Raw genomic sequence first — 23,637 nt, 5'->3', positions numbered from 1 at the left:
GAGTACCAACTATAATCTCAAAACAAATGTTCACTTTGATCTTATAGGACAAATGTTCACTTTGATCTCAAAACAAACAAGCACAATAACAAACCACTAAACACCTATAGAAGGAAACATGTAAAGGAGACCTTTCATAACCCTTTGAATAGATGCCTACATAAGAAAAGGAATGTGACAATACTGAAAACAAATAACCAATCCAAAAACAAGAAGTCATCTCATGATTGCCCTCCTACATGCATAGCGGATATAATACTAAAGTCTAAATCATTGTCTCACAAAATGATAGGCTTTTCATATTTTGTTTGACATGACGCTTCAACTTTTCATAAACCATTCGCCTACAGATGGAAGACGCAAGGCATTTCTTGTAGTGCCCAACTAAGAACAAGAGACTTCTTCATAGTCGTCCTCAATAGAATAATACTCATTGAGAGATAATAGAGAATAAGGAGATGGTTCAACAATTTCTGAGTGGTATCACGGACTTGTATTCTTCAATGTGAATTTAAAAGTGAAACAAGCAATTTCAAGAAGACGATAATATATAAAAAATGACAGCACACATTGTTCCATGCAAATACTTGGTTACAATGCACTTTATTATAATGCACAATTCCTTACTCTTCAATCACCCACACGGCTAGCACAAAGAGGCAAGTACATTGTAATGTCTTTGGGAGTCTTCAAATGGTCGACTATAACCATTGTCAATCCAATAACCTTTCCCCATGGTAATAAACTTTACTAACGTATGACAGATGTAATACTCATTACGTGAGTGTTGTTTTGAATGTTCCTCAACTTTTGATACATCTTCTAATGCCTTGCTTGAACAAGTTCAACAGTGTCATATTGATTTCCTTATAACCACTAGCCATCTCTTGATTTTCCTCGCCATGAAAATGGACGTCTTAGAGAAAGATGGAAGACAAGTTAAGGTTTTGTGGAGAACTTGTAGGCTGAGACTAATCTTGCACTGATTTAAATAGATTTGCTTCATGATAATTTGTTTTTCTCCACCTACCTCTTCATTTAATCCCAACCTCTATCACTCTTATTGTCTCCCAAGTCTTTGATGTAGATATCCCCTCCTTGTTATCTCGTATGCCAAAATAGAAGTTAGGTATGGTCATCCCTCAAGAATAGCTATAGAAGAAATCATCTGAAGTTGTTGTTGCAACTTAGACTCCCATCAATAAGTGTTTTCCTTTAAGCTCTCAGTTGTTGACATTTGTTACTATGCACCAAGCAAGAAATGTCCATAACAAGAGAAGCCCGATAGATTGCATCCATGAAAGAGAGGTACAAAACGCCTTCAAATGTCGATGAAAACTTCCTCTGATTAATCCAGAGTTTATTTGTTTTCAGCCTAGCCTACCTGAAGAATGTATAAGTGCGGTCATAATCAATCTCCATGCTCGTCATTTTACTCGCCATAAATGGATCACCATAAGGTGGCTCAAGTGCTTGCGTTTAGAGGTCAAAGCAAGTGCTACAATCACATATCTTCACACAAATAATGTGTCTAAGTTTATGGCCATTGGTGATTTGTAACACTTCATTTAATAATCTTATCCTTATTTGCAACGGATACTTGCATGGAGTGAACAACATCCCTCTAGCTATGAAAGAGAATCACAAAAGAATGTAGTTACAATCCACATCCAAACTCTCCTAATGTTTAAAATGGACTCCAATCTCATGATAGCAAAAATAATTATAATCATGAGATCCAATGCCATATTAAGCGTAAAAAATTTGATTCTTCCATCAATCACACGCACAAAAATTATAGTTGCTCTCATACCATGTTGATTTTTTAAGGCATAGATAGCATAATGCAAAGAATCAATAATACAAAAACACAAGACACGGATTTACTCTGCGAAAAGCCTCTTGAGTGGAAAAACCAAACCAAACAAAAAATAATGCTTTATTTAAATGAGAGGAGTCTGAAATTTACAAAGCTCACAAGCTAAACAAATAACAAATGTTCTTCGCAATAATACAGAACCTAGAATACACATGCCTTACACAAAATAGTTTAATTATAGGAATGGACACTACACACTAGATAATCACCACATAAAGCACTCCCAATAATCACAGAATGAATGCCAACTATAATCTCAAAACAAATGCTCACTATAATCTCAGAACAAATAAGCACAATAATACACCATGAACACCTACAACAAATAAACATGTAAAGGGCACCTTTTGTAACTCTCTAAATAGATGCCAACAAAAGAAAGGAATGTGACCATACTAAAAACAAATAACTGGTCAAGAAACAAGAAGTCATCTCATGACTATCTTCTTGCACGCACGGCAAATACAATATTAAACTCCAAATCACTATCCCACGAAATGATAGGCTTTTCATTTTTTGTTTGTCGTGTCATTTCAACTATTCATAAATCGTTCAACTATAAATGGAAGAGGGAAGGAGTTTCATGTAATGCTTGTTGAAGATGGTAGCTGCGATAGAGATCTTTATCTCTGTAAATATGAACGTTATTATTGTTATTATTACGTTCCGCTGAAAAGGACACTTAAGTTTAATTTGTCATATTAAATGTAAATGACATGTGTCATTCACATGCATTGAGGCGTGAATATTCGAAGAGTTATAGGAGTTATGGGAATCTCAAGAGAACTTTGGTTATAATGTGAAGAGTCTCTCCTATTGTTATATATTCATAGCTTCCAAAGGATATTGTACACTTTTCATTTCACTATCAATAAAGATATATTTGTGTTGTGTGGTTGGGTTTTTCCCTTCATTCACAAGGGTTTTCCCAAGATATTTCTAGTGTCTTTGTTTCAGTTTTATATCTTTCTTATTGCTGGTTATCTTCATTATTTGTTGGGCTCTAGTTTTAACATGGTATTAGAGCCAGGTTGATAATAGTAATAAATTATAACTTCAATATGTGTTCATTATAGGTGCTTTGAGCATAGTTTTATTTCACTATCGGATGTAATCATCAGAATCATTCTTATGTTTGCATCTTCTTTTGGCCGAGTCACTCTCTGGAATCCATCTTCAAGCGGATCATTAAGTCCTATGCAATTTTTGATGTTTTGCATTAGGGGTCTTTAAACAAAATCTACTATGATCTCTAGTGGAGAATCAGAGACGATATCTCTATCGCACTGTGTCTGGGAAAATTTATGGACTCCTAACATTCATCGGCAATACTATTTCTCCTTGTTTTTGGCATAAGTAGCTTCTTCTGGTGGTAATGGTAGTCTCCATGGGACGTAAAGAGTCATCTATTGTTCAAATCACCGTGGCTATTGATTCATTATGGAAAGCGAAAAGTCTTGGATTCATTCATTTTCGGAGATAAGTGATAACGGCAAGAGCAGTTTGTGATCATAATGCTTGGAGTGGATATTTTCATTCATTTTCGGAGACAACTATATCTGTTGATGAGGAAGCATCGTCACGAAGGTTAAATTTTGATTGCAGTGACTGCATGCATGATCAGGGAATATCGTTTATTTTCATTTTTTTAATCATTCCTAGCGACATTAAATTTGGATTTTATCGCTTTTTACATTTTGTTTTGTTTATACTGCTCACTCTCTAGAGGTGTCGTAATAAGCATTGGCTCTTGTCTATAATCTTGCCATGTTGTCACCATCCTTTAAGATCCACAATGGTTCTCTCATTTATTTCTATCTTTTATGTTTAATTCTTATGAATCGATGGAAAGAAATCTAGTGCGAGACTTGATCTTTTATGCAAAGAGAAGTATGTAACATCAATGGCGGGAATACCAAACAAAGGTCCAAGAGTTGGGGTTCTTCCTCCTCTGCATCATATATTTGGTCGTTGGAAGAGCATCATCATGATTGATATATGATCTTTATCTCATTGGCAACATGCCTTACAGAACACAGAGAGTTACTCTCGTTAATCATCATTCTGTTACAAATGTAAATGGCAGAATACTTGACTTGTTAAACAAAGATCAAATGATCTATATATACAAAGAGGAGAGTCGAATAGAATAGAAACATTCTATTCTAGACTCCACCTAAATATTAGAAACGTTCTAATATTTACAGACATACAATAAGATACAATAGTGAGCATTAAAAAGAAACATAAGGATTATTCTAATACCCCCCCTTAATGCTCAATCTATTTACTACACCAATAGATCCCCTGAATTTAACAAACTTGTCAGGACCAAAAGGTTTTGTGAAAATATTTGCTCGTTGCTCTGAGGTAGGGACATAAGAGTAACTAAATAGATCCATCTTCTACTAACTGTCAGATGTAATGTCAATGAAGCTCTATGTGCTTGGTTTGTTCATGAAACACTGGGTTCTTGGCAAGTTTGAGTACTCTCTAATTGTCTGAAAACAAAGAAGTTGGACGTGCTTGAGGAATATGCATATCTGGAAGCATCTGACGGAGCCAAACGACTTCACAGCTCCTCTATATTCTGCTTCTGTAGAGGAGAGTGTTCGTACCTGTTGCTTCTTACTAGTCCAAGTAACTATTGCAGATCCAATACTGAACACATAGCCAAAAGTAGATTTCCTATCATCAACTAAGTTGGCCCAATCGAAATCGGTGAATCCATTGAGCTGAGGAGTAGCACTCATTGTGTAAAGAAGACCATAATCTAAAGTACCATGTACATAGAACAACACACGTTTCGCTGCAATCCAATCATCAGTCTTGGGGTTCGTCATTAACCGTGAGATGTAGCTGATTGCAAAACTGAGATCAGGTCTAGTAGTAGTAAGGTAGATGAGACTACCTACTAGTTGCCTGAAGAGTGTTTCATCTACAGGAGAGAATCAGATTGTGCAGACAATTTCAGACCAGTCTCCATAAGAGTTGAGGCAAGTTTGCAATCCTGCATTCGAAACCTGTCAAGCAAATTTCTGGCATACTTGGACTGAGACAAAAAAATAATGTTGTCAGTCTGCCAAACCTCAATACCTAAACAATAATGAAGCAATCTGAGATCTATCATATCAAAAGTTTTGCATAGATCCTATTTGATTTCTAAAATCAAATGTTTTGAACTCCCAGTAATGATCAAATCATCCACATAGACAACAAGAAAAAGAATATCATTACCAAAGTGTTTAATATATAGATTATTGTTTAACAAGCTACGCTGAAATCCCTGAGCAACCAAGTACTGATCAATATTTATGTACCAAGCCCGAGGGGCTTGTTTAAGAATATAGAGGGCCTTCTGGAGTCTCCATACTTTTGGCTCTGAACCGGCAACCTTGAAACTTGGGGGCTGCATCATGTAGACTTCTTCCTATAATTCACCATTGAGAAAAGCACTCTTGACATCCATCTTATTAACTTTCTAACCATACTGAGCTGCAATGGCAAGAAAAAGGCGAATAGTTCTCATCTTGGCTGTCGGGGCAAAAGTCTTCTCATAATCAATGCCTCCACGCTGGGTGAATCCTCGAGCAACAAATCTAGCTTTGTATTTGTCCAAGGTACCACCTGCATGGTACTTGACCTTATAGACCCATTTACAGCTAATAGGTTTCTTCCCAGGAGGGAGATCTAAAAGAACCCAGGTGTGATTCTTTTGAAAACTCTGAAGCTCAGCATCCATTGCCTGTTCCCATTTTGGAATTCCTTTGGCCTCTACGTATGTTTGGGGCTCAAGGATAGTGTGGATGTTGGCCATAAGAGCAACATTAACTGTGTTGTGTTGAATGCTCTTATTTCTAAAGGTTCTACCCTCAATGAGTTCATCAAGACGAAGAGTCACTAATCGTTTGAGCCACCCATCATTTTGGCCAAAGAGTAGAGGAGCCAATATCAGATGCTGTCGGAATAGCTGGATGAGGAGCAAGAGCAAGAGTTGTATTATCTAGAGGTGGCTAAGGTGGTGTATCAGTAGCATCAAATGACTCATATAAAATAGAAGGACCCAAGTCAGAGATTGTTGAAGATTGAATCTCGAAATGTGATGGGGAGGTAGAGAGCTGAAATGGTCTGAGTTCCTCATCAAACACAACATCACGACTGAGATTAAATGATCAGTGTTTACATCAATCAGTCTATAAGCCTTATGTGTGTGACTGCATCTTGTAAACATGAGTTTTTGGCTTTTGGAATCCAACTTAGTGCATTTGGCATCAGGAATCCATACATATGCTAGAGAGCCAAAAACTTTCAAATGGTTGATCCTAGATTTGCGATCAGACCAGGCTTCCTCAGGAGTCTTATGGTTAACTGCAAGGGTGGCTGACTGGTTAAGAAGGTAGACAGTTGTGGACACTGCTTCTGCCCAATATTTTTTGGAAACATTTCTATGTTCTAGCATAGCCCTAGCCATTGCTATGATGGTACAATTTCGACGCTCCACAACACCGTTTTGCTGAGGGGTGTGAGGTGTGGTGAACTAACGTCTAATGCCATGAGTAGTACAAAAGGCAGAGAAAGCAGAAGAACAGAATTCCCCCCCATTATCGGTCCTAAGAGTAAGGATGGGGGAACCAGACTCTTTTTCTACTAGGGCTTTAAACTGCTGAAATACAAGAAAAGCATTTGATTTTTGCTTAAGAAAATATACCCACATTTTGCGACTGAAATCATCCACAAAGAGTAAGAAGTACCTGTTCCCAGTAACAAAAGGAGTATTCATAGGACCACATACATCAGCGTGGACCAGCTGGAGTACTTTAGATGCCCACCATGATTCAACATCCTTAAATGGTGTCTTATGTTGCTTCCTTGCTTGGCAAGCTCTGCAAACGCGATGGCTCTGGGTCTGGATATCAGGTAGGCCATGGACTAAATTATCCCAAGCAAGTTGTGCTAGATATTGAATGTTCAGGTGACCGTATCGTTGATGCCAAAGGCTGTTGAGAGCGGATGATTTGGCGATGAAGGCACGCTCAAGGGAATCGCCTAAATCTACAAGCCTATAAATACCATGATCCTCAAGACCGACAGCAAGTGTAGTGCGAGAAGCACGATCAATAATCAAACACTTATTTTCACTAAAAACGACATCGAACTAAAGGGAATGCTTCATAATCTGACTAATACACAGAAGATTATGTTTCATGCCAGGAACATGACATACATTGAGGAACATGAGTCTTCTTCCTCCGGACTGAATCTGAACATTGCCCTTGCCGACAATATTGTTTTCTTTGCTGCCTCCAAAGATTACTGAATCAGAATAAGGAGTGAATTAAACAAACCAATCACGCTTGTGAGTGAAATGTCGAGAGGCACCGAAATCTATGTACCAGGCAGAAGATTTCACATGATCTACAGGTATGCTGGCCATAAAGGCATGGTAGATAGATTCTTTCTGCTCTGAGTGTTGGGTAGCATTAGCTTGCTTTTTAATTGAGTCTGACTTCTGATGGTGCTGATACAGATGCTCATACTATGTGAATATCTCAAATGGCACAAACTTTGAGGTGAGAAAATGAAAGACAGAAAAATCAGAGAAGTACCCAGAAGAGAGCTCAAAAAACCCAAAAATAATATCCTGTCGGAATTCAAACCCGCTGGCTCGAAAATTGAGGCACAAAAATCGAGGCACCTAGAAAAATATGACAACCCATTTGAGATTTCGAAAATCTCACCAAAAATATGCAATCGGGAAAAAAATTCCGACCCCAAAAATTAGGGTTTCAGGCAAAACCCTAGCCATCAGATTGGAGAGTCGAATTTGCAAAAAAATTGGAGGTTGCCAGTAAAAACGTTTGTTATTGGAACGCTGTTTGCTCCCTCAAAACGCTTGTCTTGACTTCTGAAAAACGCAAAAAGCATCAAAGTAGACCTCCAAACAGTGGCGGATTTGGAAGAAGATGTGATTTTAAATTGCAAACCCATCTGTAAAAAAAACGGTAGAATAAAAAATGCGACCTCTAAAGTGAGGATCTGGTCACAAGCAGAGACGCATGGGATTTCCAAGTTTATACAGCAGCAAATCACAAGTTTTCTCCAACAAATTGCGGGCTACAAACTAAGAATCGAAAAATGCCTAGACTGAGTTGCGTGCGATTTTGAGAGTACAAAAAACCTGTCAAAACATGTCGAATCCTACCACTGAAAATGTGATTTGCTGGTAACAATTTTTAGAGAAAAAATTCAGCCCAGTTCCAACCACAATTTTGCCAGATTTCTGATAAAAGGATTATTGATAATAAACCCTAGCTCAAGATTTCTCCAAGCAAAAAACCCTAGGCGAGTTTTAGAGAAAATCAACTGAAAAAAATTTGAAAAAATTTAAACAAATAATTTCAAGAAGAAATTATAATTTTTTTCAAAAAAATTAAGTATTAGCTCTGATACCATGTTACAAACGTAAATGGCAAAATACTTGACTTATTAAACAAAGATCAAATGATCTATATATACAAAGAGGAGAGTCGAATAGAATAGAAACATTCTATTCTAGACTACACCAAAATATTAGAAACATTCTAATATTTACAGAGATACAATAAGATACAATAGTGAGCACTAAAAAGAAACATAAAGATTATTCTAATACGTTCTCCTATTTGCGCTCAATATGAAAGATGTTATGATATCAGGAATTTTGTCTGTTTTCTTGAGGTGGCTCTTGGACAGATTCAAGTCCGTCGATTTTAGCATAACCGTCATGGGGTTTCCCTTATCTGAATTCTTTGATAATATTAATCTTATTTATGTGAGGAAGGATGATTTAGATTATCTATCGAAAGATGAAAATAAATTGCAAGTTGGCAGTGCTGATCTTGTAGTCGAGGATATCATTCCAAGGAATGGAAAGATATTGTGTTGTGTGATGATTCAACAAACAAACGCATATTCAAGATAAAGTTGGACTGGTTCATTATATATAAGAAAAAGCAGGTCGCTCTGAAGCTGCGGGAGGTAAATAATATGTGGACAAATATTGCATGATTATGATACAACCAAAGAAAGATATGGAAATCTACTCTAAGAAATCAAGAGATAAGTTTTCATTTTTTTAAAACATTGATTTTCTAATCCAATTTTAAGTTATATGTAATGGTTGCATATAGTGTTGTATATGGTTGCATGCATGATCAAGATGATTATTCTTCAAATAGATAAGTATTCTGACTTTTATATTTGGGAAGTATGTTTAAATTTTTGATTGCAGGGTACATCAAGATATGAGTTATAGCTCGCAGGGAGATGTTGAGCTTTAGAGGGAGATTTAAACATTCAAGGGAAGTTTCCTAGATATTATTTTGTGATATTTGATTATGGCCTTCAGATTTTAAAATGATCAAATATTGAGGAGTAGTTTATGAGTATTTTTGTGTAAAACTCTGAGTTTTGTGACCTCTGATTTTGATCTTTTAAAGATGATCACTTGAGGAAGTCATTTTTGGCAATGAGAGGACTGTTCTTGCTGAAAGAAGAATCACTCAAATTATTCTTTCAAGATTATAATATCTCTTGATGACATGCATGGTGTTTTCTTGCATCTCATTTTCCAGTTATCATTTCACTAGGAATGGTGAATATTCTAATATTGATTCCTATTACAATTGTCATTAATATCTACTTTCGTTACAGGAGAAAAGCAATGATTAAGAGGGAGATATTTTAGCTTCAAAGTAAGGTTACATAATTAAGAGGGAGTACTTATGGAATCCCCACCTTTCTCATATATGATTGTGATGCTTGTGGTATTTGTAAAATTTGAGACTTAAATGGAACTAAGTCTTGCTTTTGTTATACCTATTTCTATTCTTGTGTGAATAAATGAGATTGTGAGATCAGCTATGATAACTCTTTCACTATGCAATAATGAACACCATGTTGAGAGAGTCCATGATATCATCACGTTGAAAGAGTCCGTGATATCATCACGTTGAAAGAGTCCGTGATATCATCACGTTGAGAGATTCTGTGATGGGAGTTGGATGTCATGTTGAGAGATTCCATGACAGTTCACGTTGAGAGAGTCCGTGAACAAAGGCTTAGCTGTGAGTCTTGTAAATCTTTTCATGTTGAGTGATTCCATGAATGTGATTAATAGTTACAGTGTTTCATGTTGAGCGATTCCATGAATGTGATTAATTGTTACAGTGTTTCTTGTTGAGTGATTCCATGAATGTGATTAATTGTTACAATGTTTCATGTTGAGCGATTCCATAAATGTGATTGATTGTTACAGGTTTTCATGAATCTTATAGGATATATGGGATGAGATTTCGTCATTAACATTTTGGTTGCAGTCTTGTGCGATTGTTCAGCTAAAGATCTCTCTCTGGCTATAAGAGGGAGTGTTGAAGATGGTAGCTGCAATAGAGCTCTTTATCTCTGGAAATATGAACGTTATTATCGTTATTATTATGTTCAGTTGAAAAGGACACTTAAGTTTAATTTGTAATATTAAATGTAAATGACATGTGTCATTCACATGTATTGATGCATGGATATTCTAAGAGTTATAGGAGTTATGGGAATCTCAAGAGACCTTCAATTATAATGTGAACAGTCTCTCCTATTGTTATATATTTGTTGCTTCCAAAGGATATTGTACACTTTTCATTTCACTATCAATAAAGATATATTTGTGTTGTGTGGTTGGGTTTTTCCCTTCATTCTCGAAGGGTTTTCCCAAGATATTTCTGATCTCTTTGCTTCGGTTTTATATCTTTCTTATTGCTGGTTATCTTCATTATTTTCTGGGCTCTAGTTTTAACAATGCCCAACTAAGAAAGGGAGACTTCTTCATAGTTGTCCTCGGTAGAGTAATACTCGTTGAGAGCCAACAAACTACAAATGGACAAATAAATGAAAACAGAGCATCTAGGTTACCGAGAACGAAGTAGGATCAGAGCCATACAAAAACAACCATCACAAGCATGCAAGATGTCTTCTACAACTACAATCACCAACAAATTGAACCATCTAGTGTTTATTTATTTAAACATTTTATGAGTTGATGTTAATGTATTGATCTCTGAATTGGTCCATTGATAGCATCCATTGGTATTATTCAATTTAAACTTTTATTACAGCTATATAAAAGTCTCTAATTTAACAAGTAGAAACTTATAATTGATTGTGCTTGCATGGTTACTTTTTTCTTTAGATCTAAAAATCTTCTAGTATGTCTTTATTGTTGATAATTTGACACTTGAGCCCAGAGCAAAAACAAAATCATTTAGGAATTCACATTTAACTCAAAATCCCCCATAAAATCTTGAATAGTATGCATACTTGTAAAATTTCATTAGTTTTAGGTTTAGTTAGAAGCTTAAAGAGCTTCATGATTTGATGGTAGCTCTACTCTACACAAAATTCCAGTTTGAGCAGTCTCACAACAAACAAATAAATACACTTAACCAAGTGCAAACCTCTTTAGAAGTAAAGAGGCATTCTTTATTTAGCAAATAGAAGGCATTGTTTATTTCTAGTTAAAGCATGTCACCTGTCTTGGTACTTTCCCATATATAATTTTTGGATTTGGAATAGAAAGGGGTGCGTAGAAAGTCCTCATTTTGAAATACTCTAGTGTCATAAATTATAATATCTTACAATTTCACACTCACCTTTGGGACCTTGCTTTAGTGTGCCTTCTCGTATGGCATTTCAGGTTTATTTGGGGTTCTGCCATATTGTAAATTTCAAAGCACTTCATTTCATATTTAAATGTTGTCATCCAATTTTGAATTCCAAATCCAATGTTATGGCCGTAATATCTTGCTTCTCTAAAAATCAAGACCTATTTTGTCGAGTCACTATTAATTAGCCACAGTGACCAGTATTTTATGGTTGACATTTTGAGAGTAATGTGTTGGCATCAACATTACCAAATCTCGCCTTGAAATTGGGATCTAACCTTTGTAAGTTGGCCAAAATGCAAAACATTGAGAGCCCTATATAAAGGCATCACTCCTAATACATTGGGTCACCTCATGCTTACATGAGCGATAATTCCAATTAAAAAGCAAAATAATTCTTCTTGGAGAGTAGATCTAAGTACAAGGAGTATGGGATATAGAAAGTTATCTTCAAGCATGATTTCCTGGAGGATTTTGTTTTGATTTATCATGTTGGTGCACCAACACTTGAAGGACTTACCCAAAGAGCACTAAATCACCAATCAAAAGTATAATCATTTCATTTCAGCAATTCAACATTTCATTTCACATTTACCCATGTTGTTGCACCAACACTTGAATGACTTACCTAAAGAGCACTCAATCACCAATCAAAAGTATAATCATTTCATTTCAGCACTTCAATATTTCATTTCACATTTACCCTTTGCCCTACAAAGGTAAGCTCTCTTTATAAGCATCATTATTTTAGTGGAGATTAACAACTACCCATGGTTTGAGTTAGGCAAGTCCTATGCAGCCCAACACTATTCCCTTCTTTTGTGGATTTGTAGAGTGAAACACAAGTTCCAGGAAAGTTCTAAATGTATAGGAGCACATCATAGATAGAGATAGAGGATACCAAACAAAATTTAGCAAAAAACAAGTAGACTATGTCAATTGCATCGGTGTCCTCTAGGGCATCCCAAATTGACCTAGAATTTGAAGAAAGGCAATTTGAAGATTTTCAGTTCAATCTAACAAATGTTTCCACCTAGATATCAATCAGGACTATGGTGCCTAGCCACAACGTCCAACAATTTTGAGCTCAGATTGCAAACAAAAGTTCATCTCTACAACTCATTTCTACTTTTGTTTATCTCAATTGACTTTGAAGCAATATGGAGGATAGAGAATCTAAAGAATAGACAGTCCACAACTTGCAGCATGAATCACACAATAGAAGCACAAAGAAACACAAAAGATATGATTCAAACAACAACAATTTTATTTATTAGAATCGTGAAATTTACATCCAACACATTGGGTTGTAAGGCCTTCCCGGCTACAGCCAAATACAAAGAAAACCAACTGATATCTCAATTTGATCATTCACCTTCGAGCTATCACCAATCAAGATGCCCCTAACTCGAGATCTAATCCCTTGTCTTATCGATCATGCCTTAAACGATCGCAAGCCCTAAATTTATACACAAGCCACCAAAGGTCAACATTCAAAATATTAAAGACCCCTAAAGGTCAACACTCAAAATATCAAAGACCCCTAGAGAAACATATTAGACCAGTCGGCCTGAATTGCAATTAATTACAACAATTACTTAATACTAAGTTGGCCACACATAATCCCACATCGAGATCCACGCCAATCAGCCACATTGATCGAAGACCTCCATTGCAATCCACAATCTAAACCGATGAACACTCTGAACCGGTGAAGATCAACCAACAAACCGATGACACTAAACTGGTGCAAGGAAGAACACCCTATAAAACACTGAACCCACAAACCAATCAACACAACTGGTCACCAAGAATAACTCTTGAAGAGATGTGATCATAGACACAACCTCTATGTACACAAAAAGAACAAACCCTTTGCATAGCACAGACCAGAAATCTCCATAGATTGACCACACTCAGAATCCCAAAAAACTGCCCAAAACAAGGAACTTCAACAAACCAAAAAGAAGTTCCTCCAAGACAATGCAAATCACCAAGAACCCAAAATGCTCTTGCATCAGACACCCTAAGTGAGAATATGCTCTCAGGAACTCAAGAACATCTAGCGAAATTGATTACATGAATCCCATACTGATTTCTGATCCACATATCCTCTTGAACATTAACCTGCCCTTGGTTACCTCTGCTCTTTTGCAAATTCTACAAATACTTTTACTTTCCAAATCTCTAACACTTTAATCAATCTGCAACTCAACCTTCCTTGCAATGCTCAAACTCTTCATACCTATCTCTATTTCCTACAAAGGAGTCAAGGAAAACTTCCATCCTTCTCAATGATGAATGCATTCTTTACACAATCATGTACAATCTTACAATCATATTGCCAAGGTCTTCCGAGCAACACATGACACGTACGCATATTCACAACATCATACAACACTTGATCTAAATGTTGAAATTCACTAGGCACTACTCTCTTGCCTCTAAGCATGTTCATCTTGTAACGAACTTATCCTATAAGAACAAGAATGCCTCAACCTTTTCAGCCCAAGCTTCTGCACCATCTCTTCGGAAACTAGGTTATCTATATACTTCTACCATCTACAATTATTTGCAACATATGCCTCCAGATTTGCATAAGGTTCTGAATAAGTTCCTCCTTTGACAACACTGAACTTTTCCTTTGCTCAACAATGCCCTGTGGACCATGAGAGTTTTACCATCCTTAGTGTAGCAGCATTACCAAATGGTTCCTCTTGCAACATGAGCTTTCTTGCACTTAAAAGCCCCATGTCCATTCTAACCACTTTCAAAACAAGTTTTTTTGAATTCACCACCACCTCTCCTTCTCTTAGGTACATCTGATTTAGATCCTTCTTCAGCTACTTGCTTGTCATTTATATTGATCTATTGTTTGTCCTTTCTTCTAGGGCTACTATAATGTTTCCTTTCAACTTATCTTCTACCTTTAGGGCATATTGATAAGAATATTCAATTGAACCTATTCTCAACATGTTGATCTCATCCGGAATGTTGAACTTCAAACCATTGATATACTTTGCCAGCTTTTCCTTGGAAAGCTCTCTATCACCAGACCTAATGGTAGGCTTGTGAAATTCCTCAGTGTAGTCCTTCACACTCATGTCTTTCTACTTCAAAAGTTCTATAACTTCTTGAATAACTCAAATTCATAGTCAATAGGTATGAACTTTGTCTTAAGCTTGTAACCATTAACTTCCATTTAGTGATTTCCTTATTTCACCTTTTTTCTTCTCTATTTCTCTGCAATTCTTTTTACCATAATGCAGCATGTCCTTTTAACTTAGTTTGCGCCAATCTCAGAACTTCAAACCATTGATGTACCTTGCCACCTTTTCCTTGGAAAGCTCTCTCTCACCAAACCTAATGGTAAGCTTGTGAAATTCCTTGGTGTAGTCCTTCAAACTCATGTCTTTCTGCTTCAAAAGTTCTACAACTTCTTGAATAACTCAAGTTCATAGTCAATAGGTATGAACTTTGTCTTAAGCTTGTAACCATTAACTTCCATCTAGTGATTTCCTTATTTCACCTTCTTCTTCTCTATTTCTTTGCAACTATTTTTACCATAATGGAGCATGTCCTTTTAACTTAGTTTGTGCCAATCTCAGAACTTCAAACCATTGATGTACCTTGCCACCTTTTCCTTGGAAAGCTCTCTATCACCAGACCTAATGGCAAGCTTGTGAAGTTCCTCGGTGCAGTCCTTCACACTCATGTCTTTCTACTTCAAAAGTTCTACAACTTCTTGAATAACTCAAGTTCATAGTCAATAGGTATGAACTTTGTCTTAAGCTTGTAACCATTAACTTCCATCTAGTGATTTCCTAATTTCACCTTCTTCTTCTCTATTTCTCTACAATTCTTTTTACCATAATGCAGCATGTCCTTTTAACTTAGTTTGTACCAAAATCTCACCCTTAGAAGGTCTCTAATGTCTTCAAGCTCGAAGTAGACCTTAAATTCACCTATCCAATCAATCAGGTCCTCAAAATTCAATGTACCTAAGAAATTAGATCCTTCCATTCTATGGCTAGGACTTAACCTAGTCATAGATCTTTCCAACCTATCAAATATGTCATCACAATCAAATCTTTCAGCTTCTAAATCCTTAGCAGTTGCTTCATAACCATCACCTATTCCATGGTTTCTCTATAATCCAACAGTAGCATTCATGGTTTCATCCCTTATTCCAGTCATCTCAGATCTAATCTCCTCTCAAAGATCTACCTTCATCTGCTCAATCATCCTAGGGTCTATCCTTCTAGGAGGCATCTTCCAAAACTTAGGTGCAACTACCTCAGATCAACAACTTGTTCACCAAGGAACAAACCTCAAGCTCTAAACCCTCTACAACAGGTTCACTTCGCGTAACCTTACGCACCTCCAGTTGCTACGAGCCAAATCTGCAATCTATCACCTCACAAACAACTAGCCAAAGGTTCACAAGTACTAAAATACGGAACTGCGAGCACAGGAATCAAACTTCCACTCTAATACCATTTGATGCAATACCAAGGATGGAGGGACTAAAGAATAGACAATACGCACCTTGCAGCATGAATCACATAACAGAAGCACACAAAAAAACACGGAAGATATGATTCAAATAGCAACAATTTTATTCATTAGAATCGTGGAATTTACATCCAACATGTTGGATTGTAAGGTGTGTTCCTAGTTGCAGCCCAATACAAAGAAAACCAACTCAAATCTCAATTCAATCTTTCACATTCGAGTTATCACCCCTCAAGATGCCCTTAACTTGAGATCTAATCCTTTCCCCTAGTAACCATGCATCAATCATGTCTTACATGATCGCAAGCCCTTAATTGATACACTACTAGACAAACATATTAGACTGGTCAGTGTAAATGACAATTAATTACAACTATTTAATACCAAGTCACCTACAAATAATTTCACCTCGAGATCCACACCAATTAGCCACATCGATCGAAGACCTTCATCGCAGTCCATGTTTAGCAACCCAGTGAATGCACAATACCGATGAACAATCTAAACTGGTGAAGAACAACTAGCGAACCGATTACACGCTAAATTGGTGTAAGGAAGAACAACTGATGAGCAACAATGAACCCGCAAACTGATCAACACAATTGGTCACCAAGAAAACTCCTAAAGAGATGTGATCATAGACATAACCTTTATGAACACAAAGGAACAAACCCTATGCATAGAACACACTAGAAATCTCTATAGATCGGTAGAATCTCAGAAAACTACCAAAACAAGGAACTTCAACAAACCAAAAGGAAATTCCTCCAAGACAATGCAAGATCACCAAGAACCCAAGATGCTCTTGCATCGGATTCTTAATTCTATATTTGTTTATTTGGGTTAATTGTTACCAATTTGCATCTTTTACCTGGTTCTTGCATTTTTATATCTAAATCATTATCCAATCATAATCAATCAAAAGAGAACAATCAACCACATGTGTCAAGCTCTCCTGAGGAAGTTGGGGCATAGTTAGTTGTTGTCCAATGTAAGTGTTTCAAAATGGTCTAATTAGAATTATTAGGGTAGACCCTATTTTCTTATGTTACGTTTGGTGTACCCAACATGTCTTATGCTTGCATTAACTTCTGATTTTCATTTTCAAATCTAATTTATATGCACTTAGATGATCTTTACTTGTAATGACTTTTGTAAATATCATTTATGCACTTAAATTGTGCATTTAGAGAGCTAGTTCACCAACACTACCACTATCAAATGAAACACACTACAAGAACCAAAGAGTAAAATAAGGACTACACATCAAGAGATATCGACAGCATGATGCAAATAGAAAATCCACACAGACCAAATATGCAAATCAAATAAGGAGTTGACTTATAATCTTAAAAAAAAAATCAAATAAAATCAATCCCCATGTAAACAAGAACAATTGAGAGAAACAACATCTCAAGTTTATTCTACAATCTAGCTTCCCAAACGCATAGCCATTGTGAATCACCGTCACATGACAACATGAACCTCAAACAAACACCTCCAATCTGATATTAATCAGAAAATAAGCAAAAGAACTCCCACACTTGAGTTACAACCACACTTCAATCTTTGTCCATCAACTTGCAACCATCCAACTAAAACTCCAACTCCTATCTTCAACATATAAAATGCGATGTCATGAATTACTCATCTTTTGGTAAAAAAAATGCTCCACAAATCCACCTCAACTTTCACCGATATAAATGACATTAATTATTAATGCAAAATCAGACTTTCTCCAAATACAACATCCAAATATGGAGGCCACCATGAAATCATAAATAAAATGCAATATGCTCCATAAATGTTGTCATAAGCTACCTCCTCTAACAGCCAATCAAGTTGGACTAAAATGACAACTCCATAACTCCACAAGAATCTCTAATTAGGCATGCACAACTATTTGTCACCTGAATTGCTAGGATTATTAGACAAAAATATAACATTTACGTGCAAATCTAACCAATAACGCAAAGGAATAAAGCACACAAAAATAGAACAGAATACACAAAGATTTAACGTGTCTTACCCCTAATCTTGGGGTACATCCACCAAACATAGAGTCCAATATTATTATCCAGTAACTCAACCTGACTACAATCTACAAACCTATGCAACTCAATACCGCTGCAAGAAGCTACTAAGTCATCACGTGAAAAATCCCTAACCCTAAGCCATTATATGCAAGACTTGTATCAATTACAAAATTAGGGTTAGAATATGTTGTTCAATAGAAAAATAACTCCCGATGCCTTTTACAATAATAAAGTCATGTTTGCCTCACGGGGCACTACCCCTCGACCCTGCCCTCTATTGCAAGAGGGAGCGGAGCGCACATGGAGCCCTGCCCCAAGACCCCGCAAGGTGTGTTGCCCCTTGACCCATCATGGAGGAGTTGTCACCAAACAATGCAAATAAAGAGTTATTTTGCACTGCTCTTGAACAACAGATCCTATCGACTCAAGGCAACATAAACATTAATGTCAACAATGATAAGACAGAATACATTAACAACAGTTCAATGATCCCCTTAATACAGAGAGCATTAAAGGAGTGTAAGAGACCAAGAACAAAGAAGAATATTGCAAGCACTTTTTCCGACCAACCCATGGTATGACAAAGAATGCAAGGCTGCAAAAAGGGGCCTTACAGGAAAAAACGAAAACAAGGCAATGATTCAAGAATACAAACAGCTGATTAAATCCAAAAAAGATGAATATGTGGTTAACCGAAAAAAGGAGTTAATCAAGCTAGGAAAGCATAACCCTAAAGGTTTCTAGAAGGGGTTTCTAGAAGGAGTTACAACAAGTTAAAAAACAAGTTGAAAACAAAATCATAGATTCTCAATGGCTGGAATATGCAAAAAGTCTTTATGAAAGACGAGAGGGTGAAGTAAAACTTCCAATCAGCAGCTCGGTTGAATTATTCTCAGAAGAAGACATTAATTTGGAGATAAAGAGACTTGCGAGCGGCAAGGCTCGGGATATTGATGGATTACGGGCTGAATTTCTGAAGTGGGGGGCAGATTTGTTGGCTCCACACATCAAGAACACTTTTAATAGGGTCACACAAGGCGGCTTTCCCACTGATTGGACAACCAACGTAGTTATCCCTCTTCGTAAAAGCACGGATGTCAACAATCCTTCCAATTACCAAACCATTATAGTGAACCCTCTCTTAGGCTAGCTTTACAGGAGAATGTTAGAACATACAATCAACAATTGGGCAAAAGAAGGGGAAAAAAAGCTAAAGGACAGGCGAGTTTCAGACCCAAACACTCCACCATTGATCATTGCATTACTCTACAATACCTCATTGACAGAGCATGGGAAAAACAGGGAGAAGAAGCTTTTTGTTGTTTTGTCGACTTTAAGAAAGTCTTTGATACCGTCCCTAGGGACAAACTACGCAACAGACTGGAAGAATTGGAGGTCCAGTAGAGTACAAGGCTGTTGTTTATAAGCTTTACGAGCAGGTTAAAGCAAAAATCAGAACCAAAAAGGGCATGTTAGAGTGCTTTGGCAGCGACATAGGGATCAAACAAGGCTGCCCTCTATCCCCTACCTTGTTTGGTCTTTATAGTGATAAGTTGGAGGAATGGCTAAACAAAGCCAATGAAGAAGGAATTTAGCTAACGGATTATGTGATTAGGTTGCTTCTTTATGCTGATGATCTTATACTCGTTGCTAATATGGCCCAAGGGCTAAGGGAACACCTAAGTAATTTGGAAACATTTTGTGCGGAGGTCGGTATGGAAGTCAATACATCAAAGACCAAGATCATGGTCTTTTCCTTAAAGAAAAGAAAACAACAACTTACTTTCATATTCAGAGATAACGCTTTAGAAATTGTGGAAGAATACAAGCATATGGTGATAGATTTTCATTACCAACTAGGTTGGGAGACATGCAGATCAAAAAGAATGGAGGGAGGGTGGAAGGCTTCTTACCTTCTACAGAACAGATGCAGGAAAATAGAGTTATGGGATTGGAAGACTAAGAAAGCCCTATTTGGGTTGTTGGTGATTCCGGTTGTTCTTTATGGCAGCAAGGTTTGAGGGAGCAGAGTATCAAACCACAAATGGCGACAAATTGAAAGAATACAAAAGCATTTCATCACCACTAACCTCAAAGTCAAATCAACAGTTCCCTATGAGATTCTTTTGGCAGAGGCAAGCATGTTCCCAGTGGAGACCACGACACTTATTCAACTACTGAGCTACCTAAAAAAGTGGATAAAATGGTTAAACATCGCTGGACTAGAATGGAGGTTGACGAGGAGTTTGATCGTTGGAGGAGGACGTGGAAGAAACAAAACAGCAAATCGTTCAACAAATGGAACATTGACTACCAAGAATGCCTTGAATGCAACTTAGAAATTAAAAAATGGTTGGTAGAAAAAATCAAGTATGCCATGTGGACAAATCAGTTAGGCAGAAAAAAGGCTCATTATGTCAAAGAATTTAATCTCACATGCGAACACAACGACAAAGAATACTTAGGGGTCGAGATCAGAGGAAAAGCAAGAATTCTAATTGCCCAATGGAGGTCTAGATCACATTAGTTGAGATGTGAAACTAGCAGATGGAAGGTTCCTAAAGAAGAGTGGGAGAACAGAATTTGTAGGTTTTGCAAAGGAGTGGTAGAAATGGAATGGCATTATGTGAAAGATTGCACCACTTACGATGACATTCACAACCAGTACAAGGACACTTAACAGATGACCAACATAAAAAAGCTCTTCGAAGGGACAAGACTTCACAAGGGGACCATCTTACTCATGCAGATCCACAGCAAAAGGGACAGCCTGGAGAAATCTCAGCAGATTAACTTAAGGTTCTTTTGGTTCCATAGACCATTGGTCTTGTGGACGTCATTAAAAACCTTTCATTTCATTTAATTCTAAGGGTAAACCATGTCAATGGAAGTTGGGGAAAAACAATTTGAGTCTGATTAGGCTCCACATAACAAGAAGAATAACCAAATATGAAAAGATGCTCTTTAAACATAGAAAATGTAATATTTTGAAATATTTAAAATACAGTAATTGTCACCACCAATAAGCCAAAATGAAGATTTGAAGAAAATTCCAAGAAGATGCTAGGGACATGTGTCAAACTCCTATCCTAGATTAAACCTTAGGACTTCACCATATGATTCATAAATTATTTTAGGCCTTATAACATCAAATTTATTCACTAAAACATATGAAACTAAACTATTACAAAAATTTAAATAAAATGCTTTTGGTTGATGCAATATTGCTCTCACATCATAGTATCCAATAGCTCTGTTTATTCTTTTTGAAGGGAGGAAGGTTCAGCTGCAAGCTACACTCAGACCCACAGTAGAAAAATGAAACCACAGCAGTATTTTCCCAGCAGTATGGATCCTTACCTTACTAGATTGACAGAGAATTCAAAAATGGCATAATACATTTAAAAGAAAACAGAACAAAAGTACAAGGTCATTTCTCAAAAAGCGTTGTATAATAATGACGGTATATCCCTTGTGCACTTATCAGGGCTTCCTTAGAAAGCAATACAGTGTAAAATTTGATCAACAAACAAAAATGTTAATAAATGCAGAATGGCCCAGTGCCAAATGGTAAAGTTCTGAAGTCGTGTGAAATGTCTCTGCAAGTGCATGGGGATATTATGCAACCGTGTAAAATAGCTCTTGGAATACGAGGAAGTTATGGAACTATGTAAAATGGCTCTCCAGCACAAATTACGAAACTATCTTTGTGGGCACAAATGGTTCTGAGTTTCAGATAGATATTATGAGTCAAATCAAGATCAACCAAGATTCACAACAACTCCATGCCCAAATTCGGTATTTAAACTTTAGTCTCAAGAATGCTGCATGATGAAGTGCTAATGCTTCAAGAGAAAAGATTTACTTAAATGAAAAGGCAATACTACATTTGAATGCAAATTGACCACAGGTGAGAGTGAGAACTGGGATTTCAGCCACATTCAGGAGTTAAGGGCATAAAGAATATCATAGTCGTGCATCAGAATCTAGTGCGCCAAAAAAGATTGCTGAGAATTGTAGTTCATCATTAACGTTGTGAAAATGAAATACCCAAACGATGCTTTCCTACACCATGTGCAGAACATATTGTATATCAAAAATAAATATCAAATATGCAGAAAAATAGGGGCGCCATGCTCACCCAGGATGGATTGATACGTGGAGGGGAGTTTAAGTTTTAAAGCCTCTTAGGTTAAACTTTATGTACACAGCAAGAATAGAAAAGAAAAAAATTCTCAAGTGCATGCATAAACAATCAAACGCGTATGAATTTTGGTCTAGATACGTACTGTGTAACAAGGAGCACATCAATAGTTGATGGATCGATCTCATCAAAATACGGTAGAGCCGCCATACCAGAGTATGCAGGATGGATTCCGCAGTCGAACTCCACAAACATATTACATGAAAAGGTCCATCAGTTCCATTTCAAAAGCTATGAACAAAATATCATCCTGGCGGTAGTTCCGATATATTATATACCATTAACAGCTTTTCTTGGGGTGAGAAGTTCCTATTCTCTCTCAAACCAATACTAAAAGTCTACTAATAGTGCAATGGGCTTATTGCTGAACGTTAACAGAGCAGAAAAAGCTTGTAAATTGGGAAATGACAATGAACAGCGAACATGAATGGAATACGTAGGCTTATAAAAGTGGGGAAAAAGAAATGGGTTTACCATAACAGTTTTGTCCTTGTAGGTCATGTAAACACAGGAACGACCCACTTCATTGCCAGCCCCGAGAGGAGTGATGATCAACTGATCTCCCTCCCTGGACACCACCGAGTCCTTCCGTTTCAAAGTACTCATGGCTACTACTCCACAACTAAAGCCTTCTTGATGGTTTTTTGGTATCTACTGTATACGTCCTGTTATTGGCAAACTGTCCAAGATGACACATCTGCAATAAAGCAGTTCGAAGGAAAAGCTTAAGGAAACAACAGCGCTGCTGCCCGAAAATTTACAGCAGAATGAAGAAAACAAAAAACAAAAACATCGTGGAGAAAATGTGTAAAAACCCAGGTAAAGAAATTAGCTGACAAATACCTAGTTTAGTTTGAATGTTTGCTTCCTTCGCTTGTGACGGTACTGTATTGGGAGCATGGGCTTTATCATCTAGAGTGTGTTTGTTAGGGCGGTGTAATTTATTGTATTGCTTTCGCCGACGAGTTCTTATAATTGAACATATGTTTCAGAGTATAAGAGATTGATAATGAATTAATGTGAGACCACGTCATTGTACGGGATGGGATGAAGAGAACATGCTGAACAGATTTCATATTTCTTTCCATTTTCAATTTTTCAATATGGATCTTAATTAAGAAATATGTTATGTTTTTTGATCAACCACAAACAAATTATGCATGTTGATCACTTTTTGTATGAAATCATAGTAAGTTTGGATGTTGTCATAAGTTGTGCGCACAGAGAGAAAATGTCATTTTGTTTCAATAACTCTCATCCTACAAAATATGCATATCCTCTCCTCCCAAACCTCCTTGGGCCTCTTCCATC

The 23,637-nt window shown here is 36.8% G+C and overlaps 1 protein-coding gene across 2 annotated transcripts in view; it reads right to left on the bottom strand.

The window, feature by feature from the left end:
• LOC149575694 (cleavage and polyadenylation specificity factor subunit 3-I-like) overlaps positions 1 to 23,204 on the bottom strand; it is an 82,463-nt gene extending 59,259 nt beyond the window's left edge. The window contains exons 1-3 of one of the 2 annotated variants that reach the window (XM_089815457.1): positions 23,170 to 23,204; positions 22,801 to 23,023; positions 22,412 to 22,509 (exon numbers count right to left, since the gene is read on the bottom strand). In XM_089815457.1, the coding sequence (XP_089671583.1) occupies positions 22,412 to 22,509; positions 22,801 to 22,932 (230 nt within the window). In that variant the 5' untranslated portion in view covers positions 22,933 to 23,023; positions 23,170 to 23,204. The remainder of the gene's footprint in view (positions 1 to 22,411; positions 22,510 to 22,800; positions 23,024 to 23,169) is intronic. The other variant, XM_089815458.1, reaches the window with a different exon arrangement.
• Between the last annotated feature and the right edge of the window lie 433 nt (positions 23,205 to 23,637).

This window comes from Cupressus sempervirens, chromosome 2 (assembly GCF_028749045.1).
Source record: "Cupressus sempervirens isolate cs-2001-9-10 chromosome 2, ASM2874904v1, whole genome shotgun sequence".
Taxonomy (NCBI): domain Eukaryota; kingdom Viridiplantae; phylum Streptophyta; class Pinopsida; order Cupressales; family Cupressaceae; genus Cupressus; species Cupressus sempervirens.
Note: the sequence above shows the minus strand (reverse complement) of the source record. Positions and strands in the feature narration are given on the sequence as shown.